At 42.3% G+C, this 27778-nt stretch overlaps 1 protein-coding gene across 5 annotated transcripts in view; it reads right to left on the bottom strand.

Moving 5' to 3' along the window:
- EEF1AKMT2 (EEF1A lysine methyltransferase 2) overlaps window positions 1-27778 on the bottom strand; it is a 68116-nt gene that overhangs the window by 24562 nt on the left and 15776 nt on the right. For 2 of the 5 annotated variants that reach the window (XM_078076999.1, XM_078077001.1), the window contains exons 4-7: window positions 27654-27761; window positions 25180-25396; window positions 22007-22156; window positions 21267-21663 (exon numbers count right to left, since the gene is read on the bottom strand). In XM_078076999.1, the coding sequence (XP_077933125.1) occupies window positions 21569-21663; window positions 22007-22156; window positions 25180-25396; window positions 27654-27761 (570 nt within the window). In that variant the 3' untranslated portion in view covers window positions 21267-21568. Of the gene's footprint in view, window positions 1-21266; window positions 21664-22006; window positions 22157-25179; window positions 25397-27653; window positions 27762-27778 lie in introns of those variants that run through there. The other 3 variants (XM_078077000.1, XM_036103093.2, XR_013449566.1) reach the window with 2 other exon arrangements.

The raw sequence follows: 27778 nt of genomic DNA, 5'->3' as shown, positions 1-27778 counted from the left end.
TACCACCCCCCTCTCCCCCACCTCATTAGGCCCAAGCCCAACTCCCAGCAGAGGAGAAAGGGCCCTTATTTACCACCACCAGCCAAGGCACAGAAGAGAAGAGCAGGTGGACAAACCTTGGGCAAGAAACCAACAGCCTCTTCATCAAGCTCAAGGTTTCAGTACTTTCCACTGGGACTCAGTTTCCCCCGCTGGAGGTTTAGTGAGGCTACACTCAGCAACCTAAGGAATCCCTGCTGAGCATGCATCAGGGGAGGGGGTAAAAATTGGGTCGGACTGCTGAAGTGGACCGAGGGCGACGGATGGCACGTTTCACCAGCCGGAAGGGCTCTGAACAGTGACTCCGTTGCCTGCCGGTCTGTGCTGCGTACAGCACACTGTCCTGCAAGCAAGACTGCGTCTCAGAGTCGTCTCTCCGCAGAAAACACGACGCTGGAGCAGGAGACTCAGAAGACAAAGGTTCTGGTTCCTCTGTGCACCAGCTGTGTGGCCTTGGCAAAGTCACCGCACCTCTGCGGGGGAATTTCTCCTCTGTAAGATAAGCAGGCCAGAGAAGCTCATGCTCTCTACAGCCCTGGTCATTCTAAACATAATTCCACGACACCTAATCCCAAGCATGCGGGCAAGAGGACAGGTTCCGAGCAGTCGGATACAACCAGGTGGCTGGACAGTGTGACAGTCGCTGCAGACCCAGGTGAAAAGGAATCACTGCTCACTCAGAATCACCAAGACATGGCTGGGACCCAAACTGCGTCTTCCTTCCCCTGAACCCCAGAGGGATACCAAGTGTCAAGCCTGCAGAAGGGACAAGAAGCTGAAAAGACCAGCAAGATGGTGGGGAGACAGGGCCGTGCCTGAGAACTATCCTGAGGCAACAAGATGAATAAAACCTGCCCTCTCCGTTCCAGAAAAAAGGTGGCTCAGAGGGGCTGTACCAAATCCTGGGCAGGGAGGCACGCCCAAGACCTAGCCCAGCAGAAATAGAAACTACCTGGATGATGTCTCCAGCAGGCACTTCGCCCAGAGGTGAGTACCTTTCAGATCCTCCTGCACTGAGACATGACAACAATGGAAAATTCCAGTAGGTTTATTCCACTCCTGAAGAGGAAGGTCCCTGAGGAAGCGAGGTATGCATGGGGTCTATTCCAGCCCTCATTCCTCAGTCCTGGATGCACAACAGGATCAACTCAGAAGCTTTAAAAATACCAATGCTGAGTCCTACCCCTTCTTTCCAGGATTCTGATATAACTGGTCCTGGATGAAGCCTGGGCATTGGCTTTTATATTTTTTAAACCTCTCCAGGTGATTCTAATGTGCAGCCAAGGTGGAGAACAACTGCTCTAGAGTCTAGAATCTCAGCACAGAGACCCCAGCCGTCTCCCACAAACTCTTTAGGAGCAGAAAGGGCAGGAGATACAGCCAGGCAGGCCTTGCTGGAGATAGGTATCCTCACGCCACCCCCCACCTCCACCCCCAAACCAGGTTCAACCTGCAAAGAGCCATCTGTCTGAGACAGAATGCGGGGCCTCTGCCCAGCCCCGACTGGGGCGTACCACGTTCCCACACACTGGAAGCTGTACAATTGTGTTTAGTTATTTGATTACTTGAGGCATGTAAACAAAAAGTGATATTACACAAACCTGGGGTGGCAAGCACCACAAAATGATTTACTTTGAGAGATCTGAATCATAAATGCAAAAAAAAATACACTGGAACCCTTTTAACAACATCTTTGAATGGAAAATGGAATCTGAATAAATAGGGATGCTTCTTCTGGGCTGCCAGATTTATTTCCCATTTCCCCTAGAAGGTCGCCAGGAATAATTATATTTTCTTGTGAATCTGTCTTCTGTAAGGATGAAGCAAAACATCTCCATCTTCCCAACCGAGGCACTGCCTTTGGTCCTACAGTAGATCTAGAATCCAAGCACTCCTTTAAAAAAAAAAATCTTTTTTAAAGCTGTAGGAAAAAGGAAGAGCAAGGGAAACAGGCAGTCAAAATTTCTAAGTTTCCCCATGGTGTTAACAAGACTAAACAAAATTTATGCTTTGAGATAAAACAGAACCTAGTGCCTCTAACTTTCGAACACATCAACCCATAGCATGTGTGTGCAAAACCACCGGGCTCTGAAGCGAGAGACAGACCCGGGCAGAACTACTAGCCTCTTGGCCTTGCAGCTGTGTGGCCTTAGGCCAGTTACTTGGCCTCTCCGAGGCTCCATTTCTTGAGCTGTAACTGCAGGAATGCTTTGACAATTAGAGCGTGTATGCAAAGCCCCTGGCCCAGGGTGGGCCTTCAATAACCAGTGGGCACTGCTATTATTCTTTGAACAATCCACACCCATTTCGGCTGAAGCCTGCTGCGCCCAACTTTTCATGGTCCTGAATCTTGGGAACTAGGGAACCACATTATGCCAGTGCGGAAGGAGAATCTGTGTCTTTGTTTCACGGGCGAAGGAAAAGAGCAAGAGTGGTCAGGAGCTGGCCTGCCCCTGCATTCTGGGATCAAATGGGCTGTTCAGCAACATGATTTGCTTTTACCTCCTGAGAGCGGCCCCATGGAAAAAGTCCCTCCAGGGACTACAGATGCCGAAGGAGCACTGTTGTTTCCGAGATATTCCTGCGCAGTCTGGCCCAACGGCCCCCACCCCACCCCCCTGCAAAAGACAGCTTCCCCTGCAGCCCCCACAGCAGGAGAGGGGCAGGACCGTTAACGAAGCGGGGGTGCCTGTCACACTTCTCCATAACCCCTGACGTGATGTGAAATTCTACAAGGTAGACCCTTTGAAATGCAAAATCTTCCAGAGTCCTTCAAATGTGTTTTTATTTTCTCGGGTTCCTAAGGCTGCTTTCAGACCCACCCATCAGCATTTCCCCTCTCAATCACCCACATTTAACAAAAAAAAAAAAGAAAAGAAAAAAAGGAGGAGGAGGTGGCTATAGCAAGGACGTCTCTGTTTTTTGAAAAAGCTCAAGTATCTCCAGTCGATGCAAGGAAGAAAAAAAAAAAATCTTGTCCTCGGCTCCAGCCTCCTTACATCCCTCCTCCAAGACATCCCGAAGCCAAGTTTCCCCGGCAAGATTTCCTCCCGTCCTGACCAGCACAGCACCGACCCTGCCACCGCTCAGGCTCTCAGAGGGCTTTCTTAAATCAAGAATCCGGGTGCCCTCCGACCCAAGTTCGGGAAGGTTAAGACAGGCACCACCAAAACCACAACCCACAATTTTTGAAGCCCAAGCCTTGATCCAAACAGGAGGTTTGGATTAAACATCAAAGAAGAAATTACCTTAAAACAAAGTTGTTTGGCAAAGAAAATTACTTCACCATAAGAAGAACCCTAGGGAACGGTAAATTGCTTTTGAATATAGACTTTTCAGTGGCGCGGTCATTAATCATGTTAATGTAAACTGCGCTAAAACAAAAATTTTCTAAGCAAGTCTCTGGGCACATCAGCGTATCTAAGCCTCTGGGTTTGTTTCCAGAGCTCACATCCCAGCACGCAATGAAACTGCTGTTAATGGGGTCAGCTATTACAGTGCAGTCCCCGACCCTGGGCCATAATAAAGGTGACTCAGCCATGTAGAAAGAACCCTCGTAAAGTCAGGCAGGAAACAAACACAGAAATTAATCAGAGAAGGAGAGTCAATGATTTTGGAAAGTGTATTCATGGGGCAAGTTTAAACAGCAACTCTCTCCCTGGATGATCAGACATTTCAGAAAGGAGCTAAGGGAGGCCAGTCAACATTCCTAGCAGCACGCAAGTCCCTCGGCCAGGCCCTGTTTTATAGGGTGGAGGACAGGGCAGCAGCTGGACAAGGCGAGGGGGGGCGTGGAGCCCAGCAGAGTTAAGCTGCGCTGAGCCCAGCCAGACCCGGCCATGTGCTTCATGTTGGCAACAAACCGGTTCTTTCAAGAGAGGAAGAGTCTGACAAAAAGGACAGCTGCAGCAAAGCAAGAAGCTGAGAGGCAAAAAAAAAAAAAAAAAAAAAAAGAAAGAAAAGAAACCACAAAACCCACCCTCAAAAAAGCCCCAGGTTTAGGATTCTCCCCTCACGTCAAAAAAAAAAAAAAACAACAACAACACTCACCTTTGGGGGTTACAAGGGCTAGTTAATCTATTAACGTGTCCCCCTTGCTGGATCAATTAAAGAGAGCCCCTCCACATCTGGTTTCCATCTAAAACCAAAACTTGTATTATCAGCATATTACATAACAAATTATGCCTGCAGGTTTCTTTTATTACACATCAGCGAGGTGTGTGTGGTGGGGGGGGGTAATGATGGCAGTTGTGCTGGTCTGAGTATTTGCTTATTTCAGGCTTTTTTAAGGGCGAGAACAAAGTTTCCGTACAGTATGCAGTTCAAGAAAGTCACACTCGCCCGGATAAAACATCAACTCAACCATCGGCCAGTGGGTCCAGCGCTCAGTCTTCAGGGCCCGCTGCAACAGGCAGGGGGGAGAGAAGGGCGTCCTGTTTAAAGAGCACTGCACAGGTACCCCACCAGCCTGTCCGAGGCGTCCTCTGCTGACAGCTCCCGGGGTGTACAAGGCTCCCTCCTTCCCAGTCTACTGCAGGGGAAGAGAGCTGGCTGGCCTCTTCCGAGCTTCACCATGGGTCAGGCGCCTGCCCCCTGAACCCGCTTAAAGGACACCCAGCCCATTAGGCTTCCAGAGAACTGGGGAGATGGAGGCCAGGGCACAGTGAAGGAACCAATAGGGGGACAGGGAAAGATGAAAGGTATGGAGAGAAAGAGCCTCAGAAATGCCGGACAGGGCTTCCCATAAAATGTCAATGAAGTAGATCCACCAGGACGACAATAAGGCATCTTAAAGCTCTTCCTAGAAGAACTTTGTGAACTTCCAAAATGCTACTAGAGGCGCAACATACCCTAAATTGAAAACAGAAGGGAGAAACGGACTACAAACGTTATCAATCACAATCATGGAATGCTCTACTTGTCCTGCCAGCCTTAGGAATTCGAGTCCACTTCTGCAGCTTCTTTACTTAAAACTTGTCTTCAAGGTTAAAATGGTTGCACATCAATATTACCTTCTCAGGGGAAAATAGTGAGTCCTTGGCCAAAATGATTTGAACTGGTCTTAAAACCACCTTGTTCTCTGGAGGGGCATTCAGGGGCAAAAAAAAACCAGACCTGCCCAAAGCCTCTCCTTCCTTTTCTAGACTGGAACAACAGTCCAGGAGCTGGATCGGCCGCTCCTGGATCTGCAGGATGGCTGGCAGCATCCAGATCCTAGCTAAGGGCAGACACGGGGTCAAGGGCCACCAGTCCTGAACTTAAAACCCAAATCTTCTCCCACTAACACAGGCCTATCAATGCGGACAAATAATTGTTTACTGTTTATCTGGCTGTCCAGAGCTGGGAGGGGTGGGGGGAGAGGACCCAAACCCCACAGATCTGCAATTCAGTATCAAAAGTGTAACTGAGACAAATTACTGCTAAGTGGATAAATTAAAATGAAACTAAAACTTGGCCAAATCAGCAACAGTGAGTTTCACCCCGTCTGCTAACTTCACTCCTTCCCAAGTCCTCAGAGCGGGTGGCATCTTCCAACCAAGTCTAGGATCTGGAGCAAGGAGGGATCCCCTTCCAGCCTGTGGGAAGCGCTGGGAACACATATGTTAGTTTGTCATTTGGAAGTCTGCTAATACGTTGTAAGCAGCACAAGACGCTTGCCTGGCTTCCCAGGCCAATAAACAATGCCATTCCAACTCCTGCAGCAGTCAATAGAAAACAGCCCCTTGTCTCCGCCATCCAACAATTCAACAAACATTTGTTCCTGTTGAACAACCCTCAGCCTGGCTCCATCCGCACCCGCTCCGGCAAGGCGAGCGCGGCGGCGGCGGCACCAATGCCCTGCCCCAGGGTCCCGGGACCGCAATGCAGCCCACCGGAGGGGCCACTCGCCCAACACCACCGAGTCCCGAGGCTGTAACGTGTGGAAGACTCAGAGTGTGGCCTATAGGAGGCAGAATCCCATTCATCAAATGCTGCAAAGAGCTGTTCTTTGTTCACCAACGTACGAAGTACAGTACGTGTTAATGAACCCCGGCGGTCAGATGGAGGGAGCCCGGCTTCAGGGGGCTTCCGGGGGCGAGGGACCCGAGCAAGCTAGCTCGCGCGACTCGCCGGTGCTCCGCCGCTCTGTCCCGCGCCACGAGCATTGTTCCCCAAGTCTGCGGGCGGGGTGGGGAGCTGGGGGGTGCCCGAGAAGCCCCTTGGGGCAACGCAAACCGAGGGCCCTCCCCGGACTCTGGGTGTCCTGGCCGCCTTCGTCCCTGCCCCACTAAGAGAAACTCCCAGCGGGAAAGCTGACTCCCACAGGCTTGCAAATCAAGGACTGGCAAAAATGTGACTCGACCAGTGTGCCCGTGCCGGACGGCCCTTCTCGCCATGTGCAAAGCCACGCCGGCGCCCCCACTCCGCAAGCCCCCGCCGCCGCCACCCTGCGGGCTTCCCCCGCCCGGGGCAGAAGGCCCCCTCACCCCTAGTGCGACCGCCCCGGCCGGTCCAGCAGCCGCGGAGCCCGCCGCCGTGCGCCCGCATCCCGGACGCAAACTTCCGCGAACAAAAGAGTTGTCTGCAAACGGTGCAGGAACTTCGGGGCGAGCCGGGGCGCCCGGGTCCCCGGGTCCTGGCGCCTTCGCCGCTGCCGCGAGCCAGGACTCAAGTTGAGACGCGGAGAGGAGCACACCCCCCGGCGCAGCCGTCCCTGCACCCGCCCCGGGGAAGCACAGACTTTTCTGCAGGGGCCGGGCTGGCTCTTTCCCCTGGCTGCGCTCTGACAAGTCTCACGCCTGCACCAGGGGCGACACTCAGCGCCCCAAGAAACCACCCCACCCAACGCGAAACAAGGCAGAAAAAAAGAAAACCAGTAAAATATTTTTAAAAAATAATAAGAATAATAAAAACCAAAACGGCAAGCCCAGCACACGCGCGAAGAGGGGTCCCTCCAGCCAGCGGCTGCGGCGCACAAGGCAGGGACCACCGCTCGGGACCAGCCCCCCTGCCGCCACCGCCACCGCCGCCTCGCAGCCCGGGGTCGCTTACTGTGCGCGGCGGGGTGCTTCGGGCGCGGACTCCGCGCCGTCGCCGCCGGCGCTCGCCAAGTCGTCCGGGCTGCCCGCCGCGCGTCCGCCGCGCGCACGCTCTCCTGCCGGCGCCGAGCGCTTTGTACCGAGCGGCTCCCAGGGAGGAGGAAATCGACTTGTCACTTCCTGAACTGTTTGCAACTCGTCCCTTTAACCGGCCCGGGCCAGGCCGCCCGCGCCCGCCGCGCCCGCCGCCGCCGCCGCGGGGCCGCCCGACCGCGGCTGTGTGTCGTTGGGTCGGGCGCTCTGGCGGCGGCGTCGCGGGGCCCTGGCGCTCGGCGGCGGCGGCGGCGTGCAGGAGCCGGGCGGCGTGCGGCGGCGGCGGCAGCGGCGGGCGAGTGTGCAGTGCGCGCAGCCGCCGGTGGGCGGAGAGTGGGGGGGTCGCGGCGCGCCGCCGGCGGGGCTAGAGGGCGTCCTGCGAGCTGAGCCGCGCGCCGCTCGCCGAGCTCGCGCCTGCGAGGCCCCGGGACGCGGGAAGTGGCCCCGGATCCGGGCCGCGCCGCCGCGGCCACCACCCCCGCGGCTGCCCGGGCCCGGAGCCAGGGGTCCCGCGGGTGTCTTCCCCCGCCCCCCGCAGGAACCGGGGCAAAAACCCTGGGCCGCGTGGACTTCAGACGTCCAGCTTCCGGGTTGTTGGGTTTTGAGGTTTCAAAGAAACGATCATTTCGGTGGCGTGCTGGGCAGCAGAGGATGGGGGGGCTGTGTTAGCGATGTCACACTTTGGGAAAATAAAACGCTAGTGTCCCTACTGATCGAAATAAAGGAATGTGTACTTCAGAAGCCACATGCAAAATATATGCAACTGGTGAAGGAAGGATTTGTGGTTGCTAAGCAGACGCAGAGCATGTTTCGTTCTGTAACTTAGGATGTTGACTTAAGTTCAGGAATGTAACCCTGATAGAATAAGCAGAGTATTTTCATTGTACTGCTCACCTGGGGGAGGGGGACTGTTTTCCTTGTGAAGTGAAGCCCTAGATTTCCCATTACTCCGTCCTACTAGTGTATGTTATTTTATTGACCTTGTATCCAAAGAGATTTTTTAAAGAGTTTTTTTTTTTTTTAAAGAACTCCCCTATGCCTGTTTTGTGTTCTCCTTTGCCAAAAATACAAAACACCTCATTACTTTACATGGATTGTGTCTGCGCCGTTTGAATGGTCCTATTCATAAATCAGGAAACTTTTTCTGTTGCTTCTAGGAACATTTAATTGGTTTTAATCCAATGTTTCAATTCCAGTATCAAACATAAATGAACAATTAACTTCTTGAGCTTGTATGCACTTGGGAAACTATTATATTTCATGGCTATCGCTGCAATATTTCAGTTTCCCATCACACTGGACCCGTTCTTTTTCAGAAAACCATGAGCTAACATCTTTCACACCAGCTACAGCTCCAGTGATTTCTTCTGCACGATTAGGATGAACAACCATCAGGAGAAGGATGTGTGTCTATTCATTCAAATAGATGATGTGGGATATAACCAATTCATCCTACAAAAGCCAAAATGAGCTAATAGGCAGAATGCTAAGATACTGATATCCTTATCCATAAACACTGCTTTAGAAGAATTTACCAAGGGCCAATTTTGAAAGGAACGAGAACCAAGTCTCCCTAAGTTAGACAAAGAAAGGCACAAGGGATAATTTGAGAATGCTGCTAACACTTCCCTAATGCCATCTTATCACGTGTCACCACGGCCTTTTAGAGCTTTTAAGAACATAGTTTAATTTACTTTTTATTAGGAAGCCTAGAGTGACTCCTGCTGGCAAACATTCAGCTTATTCCTACAATTACCAGTTCATCGGGTCAATGGAGAAAACAAAATGCAGGGGGTGGGGGGTGGGGGGCTTGTCCAGAGCCTGGAGACCATTATTGCAACCATGATTCTGGTTGCTTTCAGGATGATTTTAGATTCACAAAATTCCAAGGATTGTGGTTATGGCAAGCTCTTTGCTGCAACGCCTCCTTTCCAACCTAAAGCAGCCTGTTTTTCTGGTTCTGAGGCTTTCTTGCAAGTGCACAGAACTAAAATACCTGCTTAAGGAGTTGTGCTACTAACCAATGAATGGCTATTTCTCATGTATTTAATCTGAATCTCCAGAGGCTAAAAAATATATACATTAAGGCCTGTGTCACTTAACTTTCCATATTATGTGGTTCTTCCCACATTATGCAGTAAGTTCTATAAGATCTAAAACACCCCCACTTTAGGGCGCCTGGTGGCTCAGTCAGTTGAGCGACTGCCTTTGGCTCAGGTCATGATCCTGTTACTCCCAGGATCGAGTCCCGCATCGGGCTCCCTGCTCAGCGGGGAGTCTGCTTCTCCTTCGGATCCTCCCCCCGTCATGCTCGCTTGCTCTCTCTCTCTCTCTCTCTCTCAAATAAATAAATTAAAAAAAAAAAAAGGTAAAATACCCCCACTTTTTAGGGCTATGCTACATAGTTATTTATTATTTAAAAAGTCCTACCCAAAAGGTTGTATATGAGAGTTTTGCTCAATTCAGAAGAACAAATATAAACTCAGTCCCACTCTGGATGTAAAACAATGTAAGCTGTAATCGGGGGATGGGGGGCTAAGCTGTCTACCTTTGTTCAATCCTTAAAGGTCAAAGCCAAATCAAAACCAGATTTAGAGCACAACCAGGCACCTAAACACAAATTCATAAGCCAGTTTAGGAATAAATCCATAAATAATCCAAAAATGATCACTTGTAACTTTTCCATTATCATTGATCAACAACACTAACTTGGGTAAACCATGAACAAGTGGGAAACATAAAATGTAGGGATTACATACAGTCTCACTGCAAGACCAGCGTGTGAAACCCAGGGATAAAGCACAGCAATACTGGCCCTCCTGGCCCCGCTCAAAGCAGACACACCAAATGGAGGAATGCTTGTGTACATGGCACGCATCATGTCTACTCAAAACTGCCTGGGAGAATTTAAACTGAGGATCACTCTATACTAGAGAGTTCCCCTTTTCCAAGCGTAAAGCTCTTAAGCAATAGAAGACAATAAGGGTGTATTTTATTAAGAAAGGGTGTAACCAACTATAACTTGTATCAACAAGCTAATCAAGTATTCACCTAAGCACATTTGTGCAGAGGAGGGTAAAGGTTGGGTTTTAATTCGCACTAAGGAGTGTCCTAGTAGTTAGTGGGTGTTTTATTTTTGTGCCTTTAGAACCAGATTAATGTGATATTCAAGCAACAAGGAGCTAAGCTTTGAAGTCTTAGCAAGTACCAGTCAATGTTGTTCAGTTTTACCCAACAAACCTATGTGTGCCTATGGCTGTAAAGAGTTCACGGCTAAAAAGTGATAAACCAGTTTGTCTCTGAGAGTAACATAGTATTCTTTTTAGAATAAAGTGAGTGAAACAAACATCAAACTTGTTACACATTGGACCCAACAGCACAGTATGCAGATGTGTGTATTAACCCCTTTATTCAGCTTCCAAAAGCCACTGCCTCTGTCACAACTGTTGTATTAAAAGCCAGTCATTCACATTTCACACCGTCCTTTCTAAAACTGAAAAGATCTTTTATAAAGCAAAAGCTTTTAAAATTGCTTATAACAGATGATGGGAAGACAGACATGACCAAGTCCACCTGAACCACTTTCAAAGAAATTGGCTACTGAAAGACAACAAGTTAGCAAAATACATTTCTTTGAATAATATGTAAAGTTTTTGGTTATAGATGAAAGCCAAAAATCTGAATCTACTATAGGAACAATTTTCTTACATAGATCTTATTCAGAAAAATAAGTTCTACAATTGTTCCCACACCTATGAGCCAGCTACAACCAACAGCCCTACCTACATAAGCATTGTGATAACACACTAATCCTTCTGTTCTTCCCTTTCTGTCCTTTTTATATTGTGTTCTGAAACCTTTCCACTGATGAAAATGAATTATAGCTCCGGCTGGCATCTCTTCCATATAGACAGATATATCTACACAGAGGGAGAGAGAGGGGTATCTCCCATATCTATGCGCGTATCTTTTTTAAGAGGTACTTTGATTCTTGAAGACAGTTACTTTTTGATTCAAGAACTAAAGAAAACAAATTTATTTTCATTGAAAAATAACCATGGCAGTGAATTTAATGATACCAATCTAACTCCTTTGATACAAAATGAGAGTTGAAAGCAGCCTGAAGCGGAATGCCTATTGAAATCAGTGCACGTGAATCGGCCCAGCTTTGTAACCAAACGTCTAGCACCATTGAGGTACGAAGCCTGCCAGCTGGGACAGCATTGTGCACCACAAAGTGTGGGTTGTAAGCCTAAGTCCTGAGCACAAACCCTGGTTTCCAAGTTGGCAGGTGCTGAAAACACAGCAAATGTCACGCTTGCAACTCACTGGATGGAAGAACACTGGGTAATGTAAGCTAAAAAGAACAGAGCAACAGTTAAAACTTATTTCAATTTGCTATTTTTTTTTCCTTTTTTTTTGGCAAGTTAATAGTAGCTATTGGTGTTATGTGCTACCAGAAAACACAAACATGAAAAAAACTGACATTGAAAAGTTTATGCATGGTAAATAAGCAAAAGTAAGTATAATGAAGGCTTTTCACAATCCACAGTCAAAGTTACTGGTGTATGTAAAACTTATCAAACCTATTTTACTATTTTATTAGTAACACTGAAAAGCATAATTCATTCTTGACCTTTCCCCGATCTATTTATGATCTGAGCTGAAGTACTCTAATGTCACTATTAACATGGTTAGTCACCTATAACCTAGCCTGGCCTCAGTTACTCCACCAAATACGTAACTAAAAACAAGTTACAATATTTTCATATTGTTACACATTAAGTTTTATCTAGAAAATATTTCAAGAGCACACCCACACTAAATGTTTATGCTATCATCTTCAAATGAAAACCATTTCAATTTTTTTCTTATATATCCTTAAGTGGAATTCAGATTTAGTATTTACGATACAAGCCCAAAATTTAACTTAATTTTTCTCTCCTGTCAACTATCTACCATATAAGTCACTGCCTCAAGAAAAATCTATTTTTAACTCATCCCTAGTGATACGCTCAAAGCTACTGCCATCCTGCCTATCCCCATAAAAATTAAACAGACTGAATTTCATTTTCATTAGGTAGAAAGGAAACTGTGAAACTACATACAGTTTGTGATTTCACAGAGTTTGAATACCCAATCTAAAGACTAAATCCTTTGGATTTAAAATATCAAGAAAAAAAATCAGTCTCTGGCTCCAAAGGGTAGAACATCCCTGGGAGCAGTGTGAAAAGAACATGTGCCCTACATGGTATGTTAGTCTGTGAACTTCTTAACTCCACTCAGCAGTTTGTCAATCTTCTATTTTAACCAAAAGCAAAGACGTTTTGTTTTATTGTACTCATTGCTGTTTCTGAGGGACTAGCCTTGCCTATTTTGTATGCACATACCCTGCACCTGATCTGAAACAGAGAAGAACTGATAGGAGAAGTCAGCTTACTATTTTAAATACTACTTTACAGCTTCTCTTAACTTTCACAAAGAAACAAAACAAACAAAAATCTTGATCAAAACCAGGTTACTTAACCATAGTACTATTAAACTACCTAATTTTAGTAAACTATCCTACGGACATACATTATCATCTATCGACCTCATCCCTATAGAACTTTTTTTTTTTTTTAAGATTTTTTATTTATTTATTTGACAGAGACACAGCCAGACAGGGAACACAAGCAGGGGGAGCGGGAGAGGGAGAAGCAGGCTTCCCGCCGAGCAGGGAGCCCGATGCGGGGCTCGATCCCAGGACCCTGGGATCATGACCTGGGCTGAAGGCAGCCGCTCAACAACGGAGCCACCAAGGCGCCCCATCTATAGAACTTTTTAAAAATAGTTCAAAGGGGCGCCTGGGTGGCTCAGATGGTTAAGCGTCTGCCTTCGGCTCAGGTCATGATCCCAGAGACCCGGGATCGAGTCCCGCATCGGGCTCCCTGCTCCTTGGGAGCCTGCTTCTCCCTCTGCCTCTCTCTCTCTCTCTGTCTCTCATGAATAAATAAATAAAATCTTTAAAAAAATAAAAATAAAAATAAAAATAGTTCAAAGACTTAAGCTCTTTGAGGCTGACCAGAGAAAGTGACACTGCTCTGGCCAGCATTTCTCCAGTCACACTAAGCAGCCCAGGCACTGAGATAGTCACTTAACCACCAATAAAAAGGTTAAATAAACAAATCTGAAAATCAAATGTTTTCTAGACTAGGATAAACAACTGATTCACTGTAAATTATATACGATACTGTCAGTTCCAGTATAAACTAAGGTCAAATCAGATAAACTATTTAAAGTATTATCCAACATCAAACTTTGAAATGTCACTGTGAATGGCACCGTTAACTTAAAACAAGGAAAATAAGTATGATTCACTAATCAAAGAAATCAAATCTAGATGATGCAAAGGTGGAAATCAATGATAAAATCTTAGCCCACTGTTTCCTAAATGCCCAGGAAAACCCAAATCCAACTCGGTTTTCATTAAACCTAATGCATGGTTAGTTAAGGGACCTGCTCATAGTTCCCTTGTTTCATGTCACTGGAAATAATGCCTTAGTATGCAGACCTAATGAAGAAAGGTGCACCATGTCCTTGACCAATTCCAATGCATCCACATGAACATTTTCCCCATTGTACCTACATTTATTACTAAATAATTATCACTTAAGCAGACAATGACCTTAAATCTGAGTATTCTTAAGGAGTCTGCTGAAACACATCATAAAGAACATTTGGTGAAAATCTGGCATTCTATCTGATCCTCATTTCTTAGCTAAATAAAAAGGTGCTTCAGCACTAGCCCTATCTATAGACTCAAGGAGGAGCTACACAGTAGGATTTTTTAAGAGGTTCTGGAAGGCCCACCTGTTGCCAATGTTCACTCTTACTCACTTATCTACCACTCCTCCTCTCTTCCCTCATCTAAACACTCTTAGAATACAGTCGAACTGAATATATTAACTCAGTGGCACTGAAGGATACAATTTGCAACAAGTCAATACATTAGCTACAATGGGGAGAAGGAGTTCTTGGAGAAAAGACTAGTGACTGGTGTGTGCTAGGAATCATGCTAAGCTGCTTCACACTAATTCTTCTAACATTCCTGACCCTGTTACAGAAGGTCTCCACAACCGCTTCTCTCTCCACTACACTGGAACTGCTCTGAAGAAAGGTTCTGAAGGGAAACCACGTTTAAGTAAGTATTACTATCCATTAGGCACTTTCCCAGCACCTTTAACATACTTCAGCATCCCTGAGGTAGAGGACAGAAAGACAGTAACCCAGAGAGGTTACAAGGCCTGAGAAGGGCAGACCCATATACTATCTACTCAAGCATGGGTCTCTGTGTAGCATGAGAAGGTCTCAGAGCCCTGGGACTTTAGGGTTCTAAATTAGATCATCTGTGAGCATGATTCCTTTGTGTGTGCTTAGACCCCAATCTTGATCTCTTTCTATATGTAAAATTGAAGGAGACTAAACAATCAGATGCAAATTTCTGAGTTTCTTGGATAAAACATGGTCAAACAAATACAAACTAACTTATCAAAAATATATATGAGAGACAATCAATACCAAAATCTAAAGTTTACCAATGAATGCGCAAAGATGTTTTAGATGGAAAAATACATGATTTTTGCTCCAAATGTTTTATTATATGTACATCTATTTCTCATATACATAGACACCGTGACTTAACAGAACGGTAAAGTGACCTAACAACTGATATTTAGCTAATGGGAGCATTTAAACTTCTCATATATAGTGGAAACCTGTATTTCTAACCTAAATCATAAGCCCTTCTCTAAATCTTGGATCAATTTCAGCAGGTATTCTGGATTGAATGTTTGTTTCCTGCCCCCAAATTCACATGTTGAAGCCCTAAGCCCCAGTGTGATGGTATTTGTAAGTGGGGCCTCTAGGAGGTAATCGGAGTTAGATGAAGTCATGTGGGTGGGGCTCTCCTGATGGAATTATCGCCCTTCTAAGAAGAGACACAGGAAAGCCTGCTCCCAAACTCTCTCCCTTGTAAGCATGCACAAGGAGGCCATGTGAACATACAAGGGGATGGCAGCCACCTGCAAACCAAGAGCAGAGACCTCAGAATGAAGCCTGCCTTGTTTGCACCTTGACCTTGGACTTCCCAGTCTCCAGACTATGAAAAGTAAATTTCTGTTGTTTAAGCCACACAGTCAATGGTAGCCCAAGCTGACTAGTACAGGGGTAGAGAAAAACTAAATATCACCTACTGAACGCCCTCATTTTACAGAGGAAAACTGAAGCCCAGAAAAGGAAAGCGACCTGCCTATATTCCAATCATTTTTTCCTACCAAATCCCCCCAAAAAATCATTTCTCTTTGATATTTACTGTATTACTTAACAGATTTTCAACACTAGGTTACTATAAAATGAAAGGAACGAAAATAAATTTCAAGTTCAGAAAATAATGTGATACTGCATGTGTCACAAATTAAATCATTAATCAAATGGACTTAATAACAAAATGATCCCTCTTACTTCTGGCTACCTAACATCTTTACCATACAGAGATTCCAAGAGGAAAACTCAGAGCACTAAAGCAACAAACCTCTGGAAAAGACCAGCTTATTTCACAGTGGGGTCCAATATGTGGATTTCCCCTCATAGCTTAATCTGGTTAATTTTTTTTTTTTTTTTTTTTAGATTTTATTTATTTGACAGAGAGACAGTGAGAGAGGGAACACAAGCAGGGGGAGTGGGAGAGGGAGAAGCAGGCTTCCCACCCAGGCGCCCCTGGTTAATTACTTTTTAATTAAATAATAACCATAACAATCGGCACTTCCAACTACAAAGCCATATGGAATTCAGTCCTATCTCTTGAACAAACTATATTATCAATTCTTTGACCCAACTGGTTCTCTTCACGAAATCTGAGCTTTCCCTCTACACCTGTAAGGTTTCCACAAGGAATAAACACCTCTGACTTGTGTGCCTTGCTTATGATGGCTGCTCAAAAATCAACAAATATTATTCTCATTCAAAACAACAGCATAAAAGCAGTTTCGCTGAATCACAAATGGGCCTCAAAAGGTTATATTTATAAATAAGACAACATGCAGCTTTTCATTCACAATTTCAGGCCTGTCTTCCAAAACTTGCACACAGCTCTTCAATTTAGCCCAGTATGTTTTATTAAATGCCACATTATGATTTTCCCCATTCAGACTCCAACTAGGCTTCTTGTTGAGGACATGGAAGGAAAACTTAATTATTGCTGCTTCAGTGCATCTAAATTTATTTCATTACCAGAATCAACAGAATAGGGGCTAGATGCTGTCGCAGAAAGGCAGACGGATATGGAATGTAAACTGCTCCTTCCTCTCCTCTTTCCCCGCCCACCCCACCCCTCCAAGTTCCATGGTTGGAAAGCATCCTAACGTTTTTTTTTTTTTTTTTTTTTTAGCCAGGATGTACTAAAATTAGATGGGAACAAAGGACTGACATTTTCATACTAGAGGAGGGGTGAGGAGAAAACGTGCGCCAGCAGCACCCACTCTCTGCTCCATTTAGCTCCCTCCCCCGACTCCGCCCATCTTTGACAAGGAGCTTGGACCGCCTGAGCAGGAGAGCTGCGACCATCCCAACAGCACTTCTATTCTGCTAGAGTCACAGAGAATAATAAACAGCTTCACATCTGTAAGTATGTTAATGAAGAATGAGAAATACAGTTCATGGTCCCCTTATTCAACAGGAGTATTTTCATATTTTTTTTTAAGCTCCTCATATAACATCCAGGATATGCTAATCCTGGTTCATGTGTAAATTTTTAGGTATTTGGGAAAACAAATGTGTTAGATTGGCTTTTCTTACAAAGCTTCTGGATAGCATGTACAATAAAGATCACTCACAAACATACTTATTTTCTGATGCAGTAATAACAATACATATTTTAAAATATAACAAAAGAATTTATCATTTCTTCAGAATGGGCCACTTAAAAATGAAAAAAGTACATTTTGGTTTTTTTCCTATCTTCCTCTAATAAACTGGGCAAGTAATTTGCAAATACTCTAAGGCACAATTGATCTCTTGGTTGTAAGTCTTTCTTACAATGGTATCAGCATGACAAAAGTACATTCGGCCAGCCTCTACATCCAGTTTTTGAAGTTCTACTCCATAAAAGCAGGATATTGATACATTCATGTCTTGCGAATTATTCCTATCTTTTTAATTTGGTTTCCCTGGGCCCAAACTACAGGTCTACACAGTGACAGCTCAAAATTCAGTTAGAGAAGCCCTTTTAATGATTAGTCTAATGCACTGAGTTGTAAAGATTTTTAAAACTCAGTAAGTACCGACTCAAGCTCTCTTTTTTCCTGGTTACTGGAGCCCATCTTGACATCTAAGCTGGAAATGAATGATCTTTCAACAACACTCCAGGGATTTTGCTAAGGTCATATTCAATCATTCATTAGGCTTCTTACCCCTCGCTTTTCAGAGTTCCATTGTAGAGGTGGTTTTATTCAGCATTTATGTAGCCTGTGGGCTTGGGTATTTGTCTGCTTAATGTTGAGTTTCATTTCTATGCCCCTAACATAGGAATCCATCAATTGACCAAAGAATTTCAAACTATTCTTTTACTTTTCTAACAAATTGCATGGTGTGTATGAAGAATAAATTAGCATTAATTTTCTTCCATTAACTGTTAATAAAACATGCTCATGTGCTCCCCCTTCGTCTAAGGACATCTCTGTTTCCTGCCTAACAGAGAAATGACAAGGGTTTCCTAATTTTTTCCCACTAAGCAATTGTCCTTCAACCTACCATGCTCCTGGTCTCCCACAATCAAGCTCTAGGTCATGGGCAGCCTCCTTCCAGTGGAGTGTACTAGACAAGACTCCTTTCAGAGCCCATCAACACACCCCCCCACACACACAATTAGCTAAAGAGGTTACTACTGTGGAACACAAGACACTTGGTCTCTTGCTTTCAAAGCAGAAAGCTGTCTCTGGAGCACGTACACTCTAGTTCACAGTGCCAACAACAGGAAATCAAACCCAGGCCTCCCCACAGCAGCAGAATGCTAGCCTGGAGAGCAACTGAGTTTTCACATTTGTATATATTTTCATTATGGACTAGCAGACAGACACATACATGCATGCATAAATACATAAAATAAAATTATTTAAGAAAACATAAATCAGAGTCGATTGACATAAGCAGGGATACTCTATTTCTTTGCATATCAATTTAGGGAAAAATATTTCAATGGTTGGAGGCTAACACAGGTTCCTTAAAAATGAAGCTTTCTACTATATTCCGGGTGAACGTGAATTAAGGCCAACATACAGTACTATATTACAGAACCACAGAAAATTAAAAATAATAAGTGAACTGAAACACATTATTCACTCAAAAACTAAAAGTCTTTTGTGTATGTTTACCTCCCTTCTTCCCCCCCAAATAACAGAAAACTGCATGCGTGTCACAGACGAAGAAGAAAGGCAAACTTGCTGCTACTACAATGGGGGAAAATCAATTCAAGGACAGTTTGTACTTATTTTAAAATGGCTTCAGTCAAGCTGCCAAGAGTAGTGTCAGGTTTGATTCTCATATGCATAAATGCCAGCCCCAAAAAGCAACTCTAACTTGTGCACCTGGCTTAAGACAAAATGTTCTGAAAACTTTCTATTTGTTAATTGGTGTAACCCACCCATTCAGCCTCAAATCCCTTCGGACTGGCCTGCGCGCTTCCTCCACACAGAAGCGAAGTGCCGGCTCATAACATCGTAATGAGAAGCAACAATGGCGTGCAGGCTCTGGAGAGAAACTTCGTTTGCATTTCAAACAAGTTTCCTCAAAATAAGAGTGTCTTTTGATGAAATAAAATTACAATTCCAACTCCTTATGCAGAGAAACCAGCGCTCACTACATAACTCACTGCTCCCTTTTATAACCGTATAATTCCTTCCAGTCACCCACACAGTCATGTGCTTTAACGAAACTCAGTTTAATAGTCACATATTTACGACTTGCTTCAGTAACTTGGGGCCATTTACTAGCCTGGTTTTTTTAAAGTGTGGTATTATTTGAAAATACTAATTTACTGTTTGATTTTCGGACCTTCCATTTGTTCTAATTTCAACCTCTGAGAGGCCGGCTTCCAGCAGGATTAACTGATAAGGAGAGATGACAAATCCCTTCTCCTGACCTGAGCAACAGCTCCACGATTCCCCCAAATCCTCCATCTTTGCAAATGGAACATACATACCCCGCCACGAGGGTGACTTGCAGAGCTTTTCAACAAAGGCCCGCTCCAAGCTATCAGTGAATCAAACCCAATGCCTCAGTCTGGTGGCACAGAAAGCCCATATTGTTAGAGTGGTGCTTTAAAATAGCATACGTAACAACTCAAAATTCTAAAAAATAGTACTTCCACACTACTATCATATTTGATATCAAGGAACAGTAACATGAAAAAACAACAAAGACCAGATCGTCTCAATAAATTATAAACTATTTTTCTGTGGTTTAAGATCCTTTGCCTAGTTTGTAAAATCAACACAATTTTTCTTAAGTTTAAATCACATATATTTTGAAGTAACTTCTCACTCTTTACATGTTAAAAATTAAAGCTTTTCAAACAATGTTATTTGTGTTGAAAGCTAATGTAAATGTCTTCAGTTATTTTGTGCAAGGCAGGTAGTAATCTTAATAGTTGATTAATGTTGATTTAAATCAAACCCCTCTTCTCCCTCCACCCCCTGCCCCCACTCAGACACACACAAAAAAGAAAAAGGATTGTAATGCTAGACTTACTCATTACTAAGTTAACATTTATCAAACAAAAATTCAACAGACCCAAAAAGCTGAAAATCATAAAAAATTGTATCACTTTAAAATTTGTATTGTGGCTCCAATATGAAAATATTAGCCCAAATAGAAAAATGGCATATATTAACATATCTCTTCAAAAACATTAATAAATAAACTATTTCTCTTCCAAATTAGCCCTAACTAAAACATCTTTGTCCCCATGTCTCTGAAGGCTTATATATACATATAGCCTACACCACCCTTGCACAAAAGAATGACACTATTCAGTTCTCGATTAGGACAAAAGAGAGATGGAGAAAAGTAGTGAAGGAACTTACTAACTCACAGTCCACAGACCAACACTGTCACTAACAAGAAGCCGCAGAGCTCTTGAAAATTCAACTACTAAACTTCTCTGGACCAGTCCTGGTTCCCCTACTGAACTTTAAGTACCAATAAGGCAGAGACTTAGCGCCTGGGAAGCAGAATATTCTAGGGGAAGAGAACGGGTTTTAGTCAGACCCAAAGAATCCTGGCTCCATCCTGTACTAGCCTTTTTTTTTTTTTTTTTTTTTTTTTAAGATTTTATTTCGGGATGCCTGGGTGGCTTAGTTGGTTAAACGTCTGCCTGCGGCTCAGGTCATGATCCCGGGGTCCTGGGATCGAGTCCCGAATCGGGCTCCCTGCTTAGCTCTACCTGCCGCTCCCCCTGCTTGTGCTCTCTCTCTGACAAATAAATAAAACCTTTAAAATAAATACATAAAGATCTTATTTTTAAGTAATCTCTCTATCCAATGTGGGGCTCGAACTCACAACCCCGAGATCAAGTCACATGCTCTACCAACTGAGCCAGTCAGGTGCCCCAATACTAGCCCTTTGATATGTAGAAACAGGAATAAGTTAATACATACCTTGAGAAGATATTTGAAGAATTCAGTGACTTAATTATCATAATGTAACTTAACACAGTGTTAGCAGATAACAGGATCTCTTAGTTGTCTTTCCTACTTCCTGTTTATCCTTCACAGTGTGTAAAGGCCATCAGCAGCAAAATACAAGCTCAATAAATATTTCTTGATCAACTCATACATTTATCTGATTTTGTTTAATTATACACATGAAAACTAGGGGATTTTTCTCAGGTATTAATTTTTTTTTTTTTAAAGAACCACCATTCAACCCAAAATATTATACTTATTATGTTTCATAGACAGTCTAATAAAACACTAAGAAAGTTGGTGTTTATTATTCTGGCCCTGGAGTAGTTTCGTCAAAACTTAACGAGCAGCTATATTCCATTCAACTTTACCAAAGCACAAAAACCAAGAATACATCTTTCTATAAATTCATTTACTGCTTTAAAGTTTTTGACTGTTTAGCAGTTACAGGAAATTTTTTTTAATCAAAGAGAAAAATATTTACATTTCAAATACAAAAGAAAACTTTAAAATGATTCTTGGTTGGTCTCTAAAACTCAACCGCTCACATGTTCATATTCTTACCAACCCATTATATCTATTCAACATGTGCATCCTGTGTACTTACTAAGCATTTATTTGCACTTGCATTTCTGTGTCAGGTTAACTTTGATGTGGAGCTTCTTAACAAAGCTAACTGAATTTGTCCAGTGAAAAGTCTCACGTTTTCTGGAAAACCAATGCTGTTACACTGTTTCCAGATCTGCCTCCAAAGCTGAACGTGGGTGTTGGCAGCTCTTCGAAAAGTTCAAATCCTGTTAGACAAGATTAAAATACTTTTAATAGGGACTGAATCCCACAGTTAAGGGAAATCTGTACGAACAATGTACTTGGAAACCTTTTATAAAACTTTATTAAGCTGTGACTGAATTTCACTTGATAATTTTTCAGATCTACTGTATGTGCACAGAGTGTGCATACCCACTAACACTTTAAATTGAACAAGGAACAGACAAGCCCAAAATCAAATTGCAGAAAAGAGGCTTTCCTTCCATCCCTCTTTCCCCCACTTTGTCTACGATCCCTTACTCTGCATCTCCCTCAGCCTGCTACACCACCTCGCTTGTAGGTAGCAGCTGTCATGCGCTGAGGTCTCACCAGGAATCAGGCACTGTTCTGAGGGCTTCATACGTAGTAACTCGATCCACATCACACGTATAAAAGTACTTAATACAGAAGAGTCAAACAATGTGGAAATAAAAATGAATTTGTAGATGAAAAAGTTCTGGAGATGGATGGTGGCCGCAGCTGAACAACAATGGAAACGTACTAAATGTCACAGAACTGTACGTTTTAAAATGGTTAAATGGTAAATCTTACCTTATATATATTTTACCACAACAAAAAAGAATTTGTAACCAAAGATCAAGACCCAGACTGAACTAACGAAGGATCTGGGAAGAAAAGAAAGTAGTAACTTTCAAAGCAGCACAGCGTGATTTAAAAATTAATGTGGATTCAAGAGTCCTGGGTTCAAGTTCCAGCTCTACCACTTACTAGGTGAAAGATATGCTGCCAGGACCCTCAGGTTCTATGCACGGAGGTTACACCTACCAACGCCCCTACCTACGTCGCAGTGATTTTGTAAAGATCAAAATAAGATAACACGGCATTTTCCTGAACTATAAAATAAAATGGAAAGTTAACATTTTATTATTTTGTTTTTAAAAACTAAGACAAGCAAGGCTGGGAAGTTAACCATGGTTTTCCCTCAGTGATGGGACTATTAGTTTGAAGGGTAGATTTTCTTCCCTGGGAGGTGGGGGTGTCTGCATTCTCTACACTTCTATGCCTTGGGCTTCAGCTGAAATAACTCTTATAAAAAGAAAAAATATAAAAGAATATATATTACTGTATCAACTGGTCTTTTATACTGTTTCATTGTGCATTCTAATTCATATTCTTAATCAAACTTCACCATATCTTAACAAATAGCTATAAATTAAAATGCTCATTAAAACTGATCATAAGAAAACTTTTCCAAAGAGGGATTTTAAATAACATGAAATATCTTAATGCTGGAAAATGGAGCCACTGTGGTGGGTACATGGGTACAAACCCTATCTGTTTTCTGAAATTTTTACACATGCTTAAAGTACTTAATAAAAATGTTCAAGAGAAAATGGAACTGTCTGTGTGAATTTTCCAGGACTAATCTTTTAACTCCTTGGACCAACCCTACAGAATTAAGTGCTTATATTTTAATAAATAATACACCAAAATTTTAAAAGTGGTTGTATTCCAGTGATAAGTAATAAATTATCTTTGTTGGGGTTATTGACATTTTTCAATCTTTTTCATAACGAATCTGGATTATTTCCGCAGTAAAATAGGTTTTCTGGAGTTGTTTTTAATTCAGTAGTTTTAAGAAAGTCCAATTCCTTGGACATCAAATTAGAACATCCCACTATCTGGCAAATGATTCAAGTAATCTGGCAAATGACAACACAAAATGTTTATATAAATAGGGCTATAAAGGAAAAATGCAAGATTTATTTCAACAGTTTTATGTTTCGAATAAGGAAAGAAGCAAAGAACCTTAAAAGACCAGTGAAGCAAGCTTCACCCTACACCAAAGGGACCATGGAAGCCAATCGTGAGAAGCCACTGACGAGCCCCCGGGCAGCGATGCGTGTATTCTGTTAGTGTTCTATATCCAACTCCAAACATCATATTCTCAGAGACACATGCCTGAAGAATGTCTTCAATTGTATGTATTTAACATTTCCTGTTGTAACATTTTGCTTAAATTCTGCATTAAACTCTAAAACTGAACATAACTTAAAGTAGTTCTCAGACACAGACACAATTTTAAGCACTCTTTACCAGGCTAAAGTCTGTTCCTCATTATCAAAGACAGACAAATATGTTTTTGTCTGGTGGTTCCAAGGGTAAAAGAGAACACCTGTATTTAAAAACCGGGAAAGAAACTTGCCCTACACAGTGTTAACTTCGAGCATTTATTAAAACTGTCAAGTTTCAGGAAGAAGGAAAGACTATGGATACAGGGCCTCAACAGTTCTAAAGGAAACAAATTTAACATGGAAGATAGTAAAATTAATGGCATGAAATACAAGACAATAAATCACATGTAATTCTTGTTTTCCAGAGGCAATAGTAATGAAACCACAAGCTCACATTCCAAGCCTCAAATACTTCAAGTTTTACATTATATAACCTGCCGAAAAGTCACTGAATGCACACAAAAGGACATGTGTTAAGTGTTCTCCCTCCTACTACCTATTCCCTTATTACCAAAAAGAAAACAAACTAAGATAAAGTGCATGCAATATAGTTATAAATTCATTTCCCATCAGCTTGTGGCAACTGAAGTTCAAAATTTAACAAAAATTTAGACCATATCGTTTATCAATACTCCATCCTAAAAATTCCTCCCATTTCTTTAAAAAAAACTTCATGCTAATCTAAAAAAGAGTCTGTGAAAAAAACAAGCAAATACTAGTCCTGGATTCTCAAGGTACTTTCCCAGAAATGCCTGTGCACTGCATGAACAAATTGGCAGGTAAAATATTCCTTAAAACATGCAAGGAACAGTCTGCCAAAGAACTCAAAATATTTGTGTATAGATTACAGATTCTCAATTCTCACAAGATCCCCATGTAGTAGATACAGCACTAACTATACTTTCCTAATGGGGCCAGAAAGGATCCTGTCTTGGCACCAAAACCTTGAAAAAAGGTAGATATTTCCTCAAGAATTAATAGGGACTATTTCTACTACAAAGTCCCTACTTTTTGTTTCTGTGCAATGTTAAGAATAATTGTTCTATGTACACTAAAAAGAAGATAAATCCTAAATACCTAAATGACCATTTTCAAGACCCAGAAAACATCTATAGAATTAAAACTCTCATGTAAGATTTTTTAAAATACTACTTCCATTTGCATATTACTGAATACTATCATTACTGATCACCAGTATATCAGTACACTAAAGTCAGAAGCACAATATACGTGCTTTCTGTTTGAGTCTCTAAATAAGAGATTACACAGCTTAAATGAAGAACTTAACTTTTATAGGCTCATAAATGTTAGTACCTAACTGCCAGGATTTCTTGGAAAATTTTAGAAAGGACTCTGGATCTCTGGCTATTATTTCTTTGTCCTTTGCATATATAGTTAAAAGAGAAGAAAAACAGGCAATTCCCACAAACGGAACAGTAAAACACTAACGCCAAGGGACAAAAAAAAAAACCATTTAAGTATATGAAACCTGAGGTAAGCACACATTAACAACATATAGCCATTTACCTTCACTGAATTCATCTAGCAACTCTTCCTTGGTCCAATTACACGAGGTTATTAGAAAAAAGCCTTTCACGTTCAACGCCCCAGAGAGGGACTTCACATACTGCTTCCTCTTCTCAATCGCATTGTCAGGATTAAGGCTTATGGCATCAAAAGTCCCTTTGTCAATACAAATATGAAATCCAGACAGCTTTGTGGAAAGATTCAAAAAGTCTTCTACCTATATTAAAAATCAATGTTTTTATGAGAACAATTAACACACAATCTCTCCTGAATTTAAGTGACAATCTGTAAAAGATCATGGATAAAAAGACCAATTAGTTATGATGGCATTTTACATATAATAACCATATTTTCAACTTTATAGCTAACTCTCACGTGCTTCATTTCAAGATCATTAAAGCTAAGATTGGTGGAGAGACTGACAGTGTTTCCTGGACATTCCGAATCTCTACAAATTTGGAAACAAGTCAAAGCCAGGTGTACTGCCTGATAACACCAGCACGTAATGGAGCCTGCAAGCCCGGCTTATGGAAAAGTTATTTCTGCCAAAAAGTAGAATATCTGACATGTTCTTAAAAATGACAAAAATTATGCAGAACTCAAAAAGGTCATTAGAAATAAGATGATTTTTAGCTGATATGATTACCAGTTGTGTGACTACAAATCAGAAGTCCCTCAAGCCCTGACTCAGCAGCTGACAAAGCAACTAACGGATAAAATGAATGGCATAAAGCTTAAGAAATCAAAGGACTATTTAAACTGCAGTTACTTAACTTTATAAATATCATGCATTTTAGGTTGTGGAAGTCATACATCAGCCTGTCATTCATTTTCAATAACCTATTAATACATTGTAAGCATCTGAAACAGTGACCTGCCTCAATTTCATTTAATACTTTGCCAATGTACTTAATTCTGAAAAACTACTTTGAAAAATTAAGCAATTAGCTCATGATTATTCATACAAACTTAATACAGTAACCACAGTATATTACCTAAAACCCTTTGATTTAAAAATGTGGATTTTTATGTTTATTTACATTAGAACATGGGTTTTTTCCCTCTTCCCTCACACCAAAGTATTCATTATCCCTGAAACAAAAGGTGACCACCATTCTTAAGAGCTCAGTTTAGAGAAGTTCCTATCTGAAACACCTGTACCAAAGTCCTCACTTATTCAACAAGTATGTCATGAACATCTATTATACGCAGGGACTTTTCAGTCACTGAGAATATAAGAGTGAACAAAAAAGAAAGTGTCCCTGTATGAGAATATATCTTATATTTTCTAAAGGGAGAGACAACAAATAAATAAGTTAAACAAATAATTTTAGATGAAGTGCTATGAAGACAATAAAAACAGAATAATAAAGACAGTGAGTGACTGGGAAGAGAAATATTTTGGAAAAGGTAGTCAGGAAAGGTCTAGGAGGTGATATTTGACCACAGATCTGACTGACAAGAATGATCCAAACAAGCTCAGATCTGGGGCAAGAATATTCGAGACAGAGAGCAGCAGATATAAAAACTGGAAAAGGACAGGCTAGACATGTTTCCGGAGCAGAAAGCAACCCAGTGTGACTGGAATACTGGTGATAAAGAGGAAAACAGTGAGAAATGAGGGGCTTTCTAAGGTGGGGTCGGCATTCAGATTCCATTCTCAATGCAACGGGGAAGCCCTTGGAGGCTTGTGAGCAAGGCAGTGATCACTCTGCTTGCCCTGTGGTAACAAACAGTGGGTGGCAAGAGGAGAAATGGAGAGGCCAAGTAAGGCCACTGCAGCCATGGGAGGCAAGAAATGATGGCAGCTTGGACTTAGGAGGGCACATTGGAAACAGCAAGGAATGATCACACGCCTGATACACTCTGAAGATAAAACCAACAGAATGAGGCATAGGACTTAAAGAAAAGAGAAGAATCAAGGATGACTCCTTGGGTTTTAGGTTAGTACAACAGGTGAATGGGAAAGACTATGGTAAAGCAGGTTTATAGAGAAACTAAGAGTTTCCTTTCAGACTAAATGAGAGACTATCGTTATCCAGGCAGAACTGTAAAATATGCAGTTTTTAAATCATTCTAGAGCTCAGACAAGTCTGGGCTAGATATTAAATCCAAGAGTCATCATCTCCTTATGGATCATAGGACACAAAAGTAAACTAAGTAATCTTTGGTGGCACTACATCACTTCACGTATTTACAATTTTTTGACCTAGTTAATCCAAAGTTATTAGCTAGTATTTGTGAGTGTTCGCAAACATGAGAGAATGAACACATTTGCATACAAGGAAGAGGAGAAAATAGCTTCCCCAAGTTGACTAGACTGAAAATTTTAAGTTACTTAAAAATGTTTCAATTTGGATTATAATTAATCCTTAATTTAGAAGTTAAAAAGATATTGTTAGCAATTATACTTTAGAAATGCTTAAACTTTATAACTTTTATTATAAAAAAATTAATAGTAATATAATAGTTACCTTCAACTTAATGTTAGATAAACCCTCTTTCTCTATAATACTTCCAGAAAGCTGTATTGCAGAAGGAGAGTAATCAATTCCAGTAATATTAGAGAAACCAAATTTTGCCTAGAGACAGAGAAACA

The sequence above is a fragment of the Halichoerus grypus genome, chromosome 7 (assembly GCF_964656455.1).
Source record: "Halichoerus grypus chromosome 7, mHalGry1.hap1.1, whole genome shotgun sequence".
Taxonomy (NCBI): Eukaryota; Metazoa; Chordata; class Mammalia; order Carnivora; family Phocidae; genus Halichoerus; species Halichoerus grypus.
The sequence above is the reverse complement of the archived record's forward strand: the minus strand, read 5'-3'. Positions and strand labels throughout refer to the sequence as shown.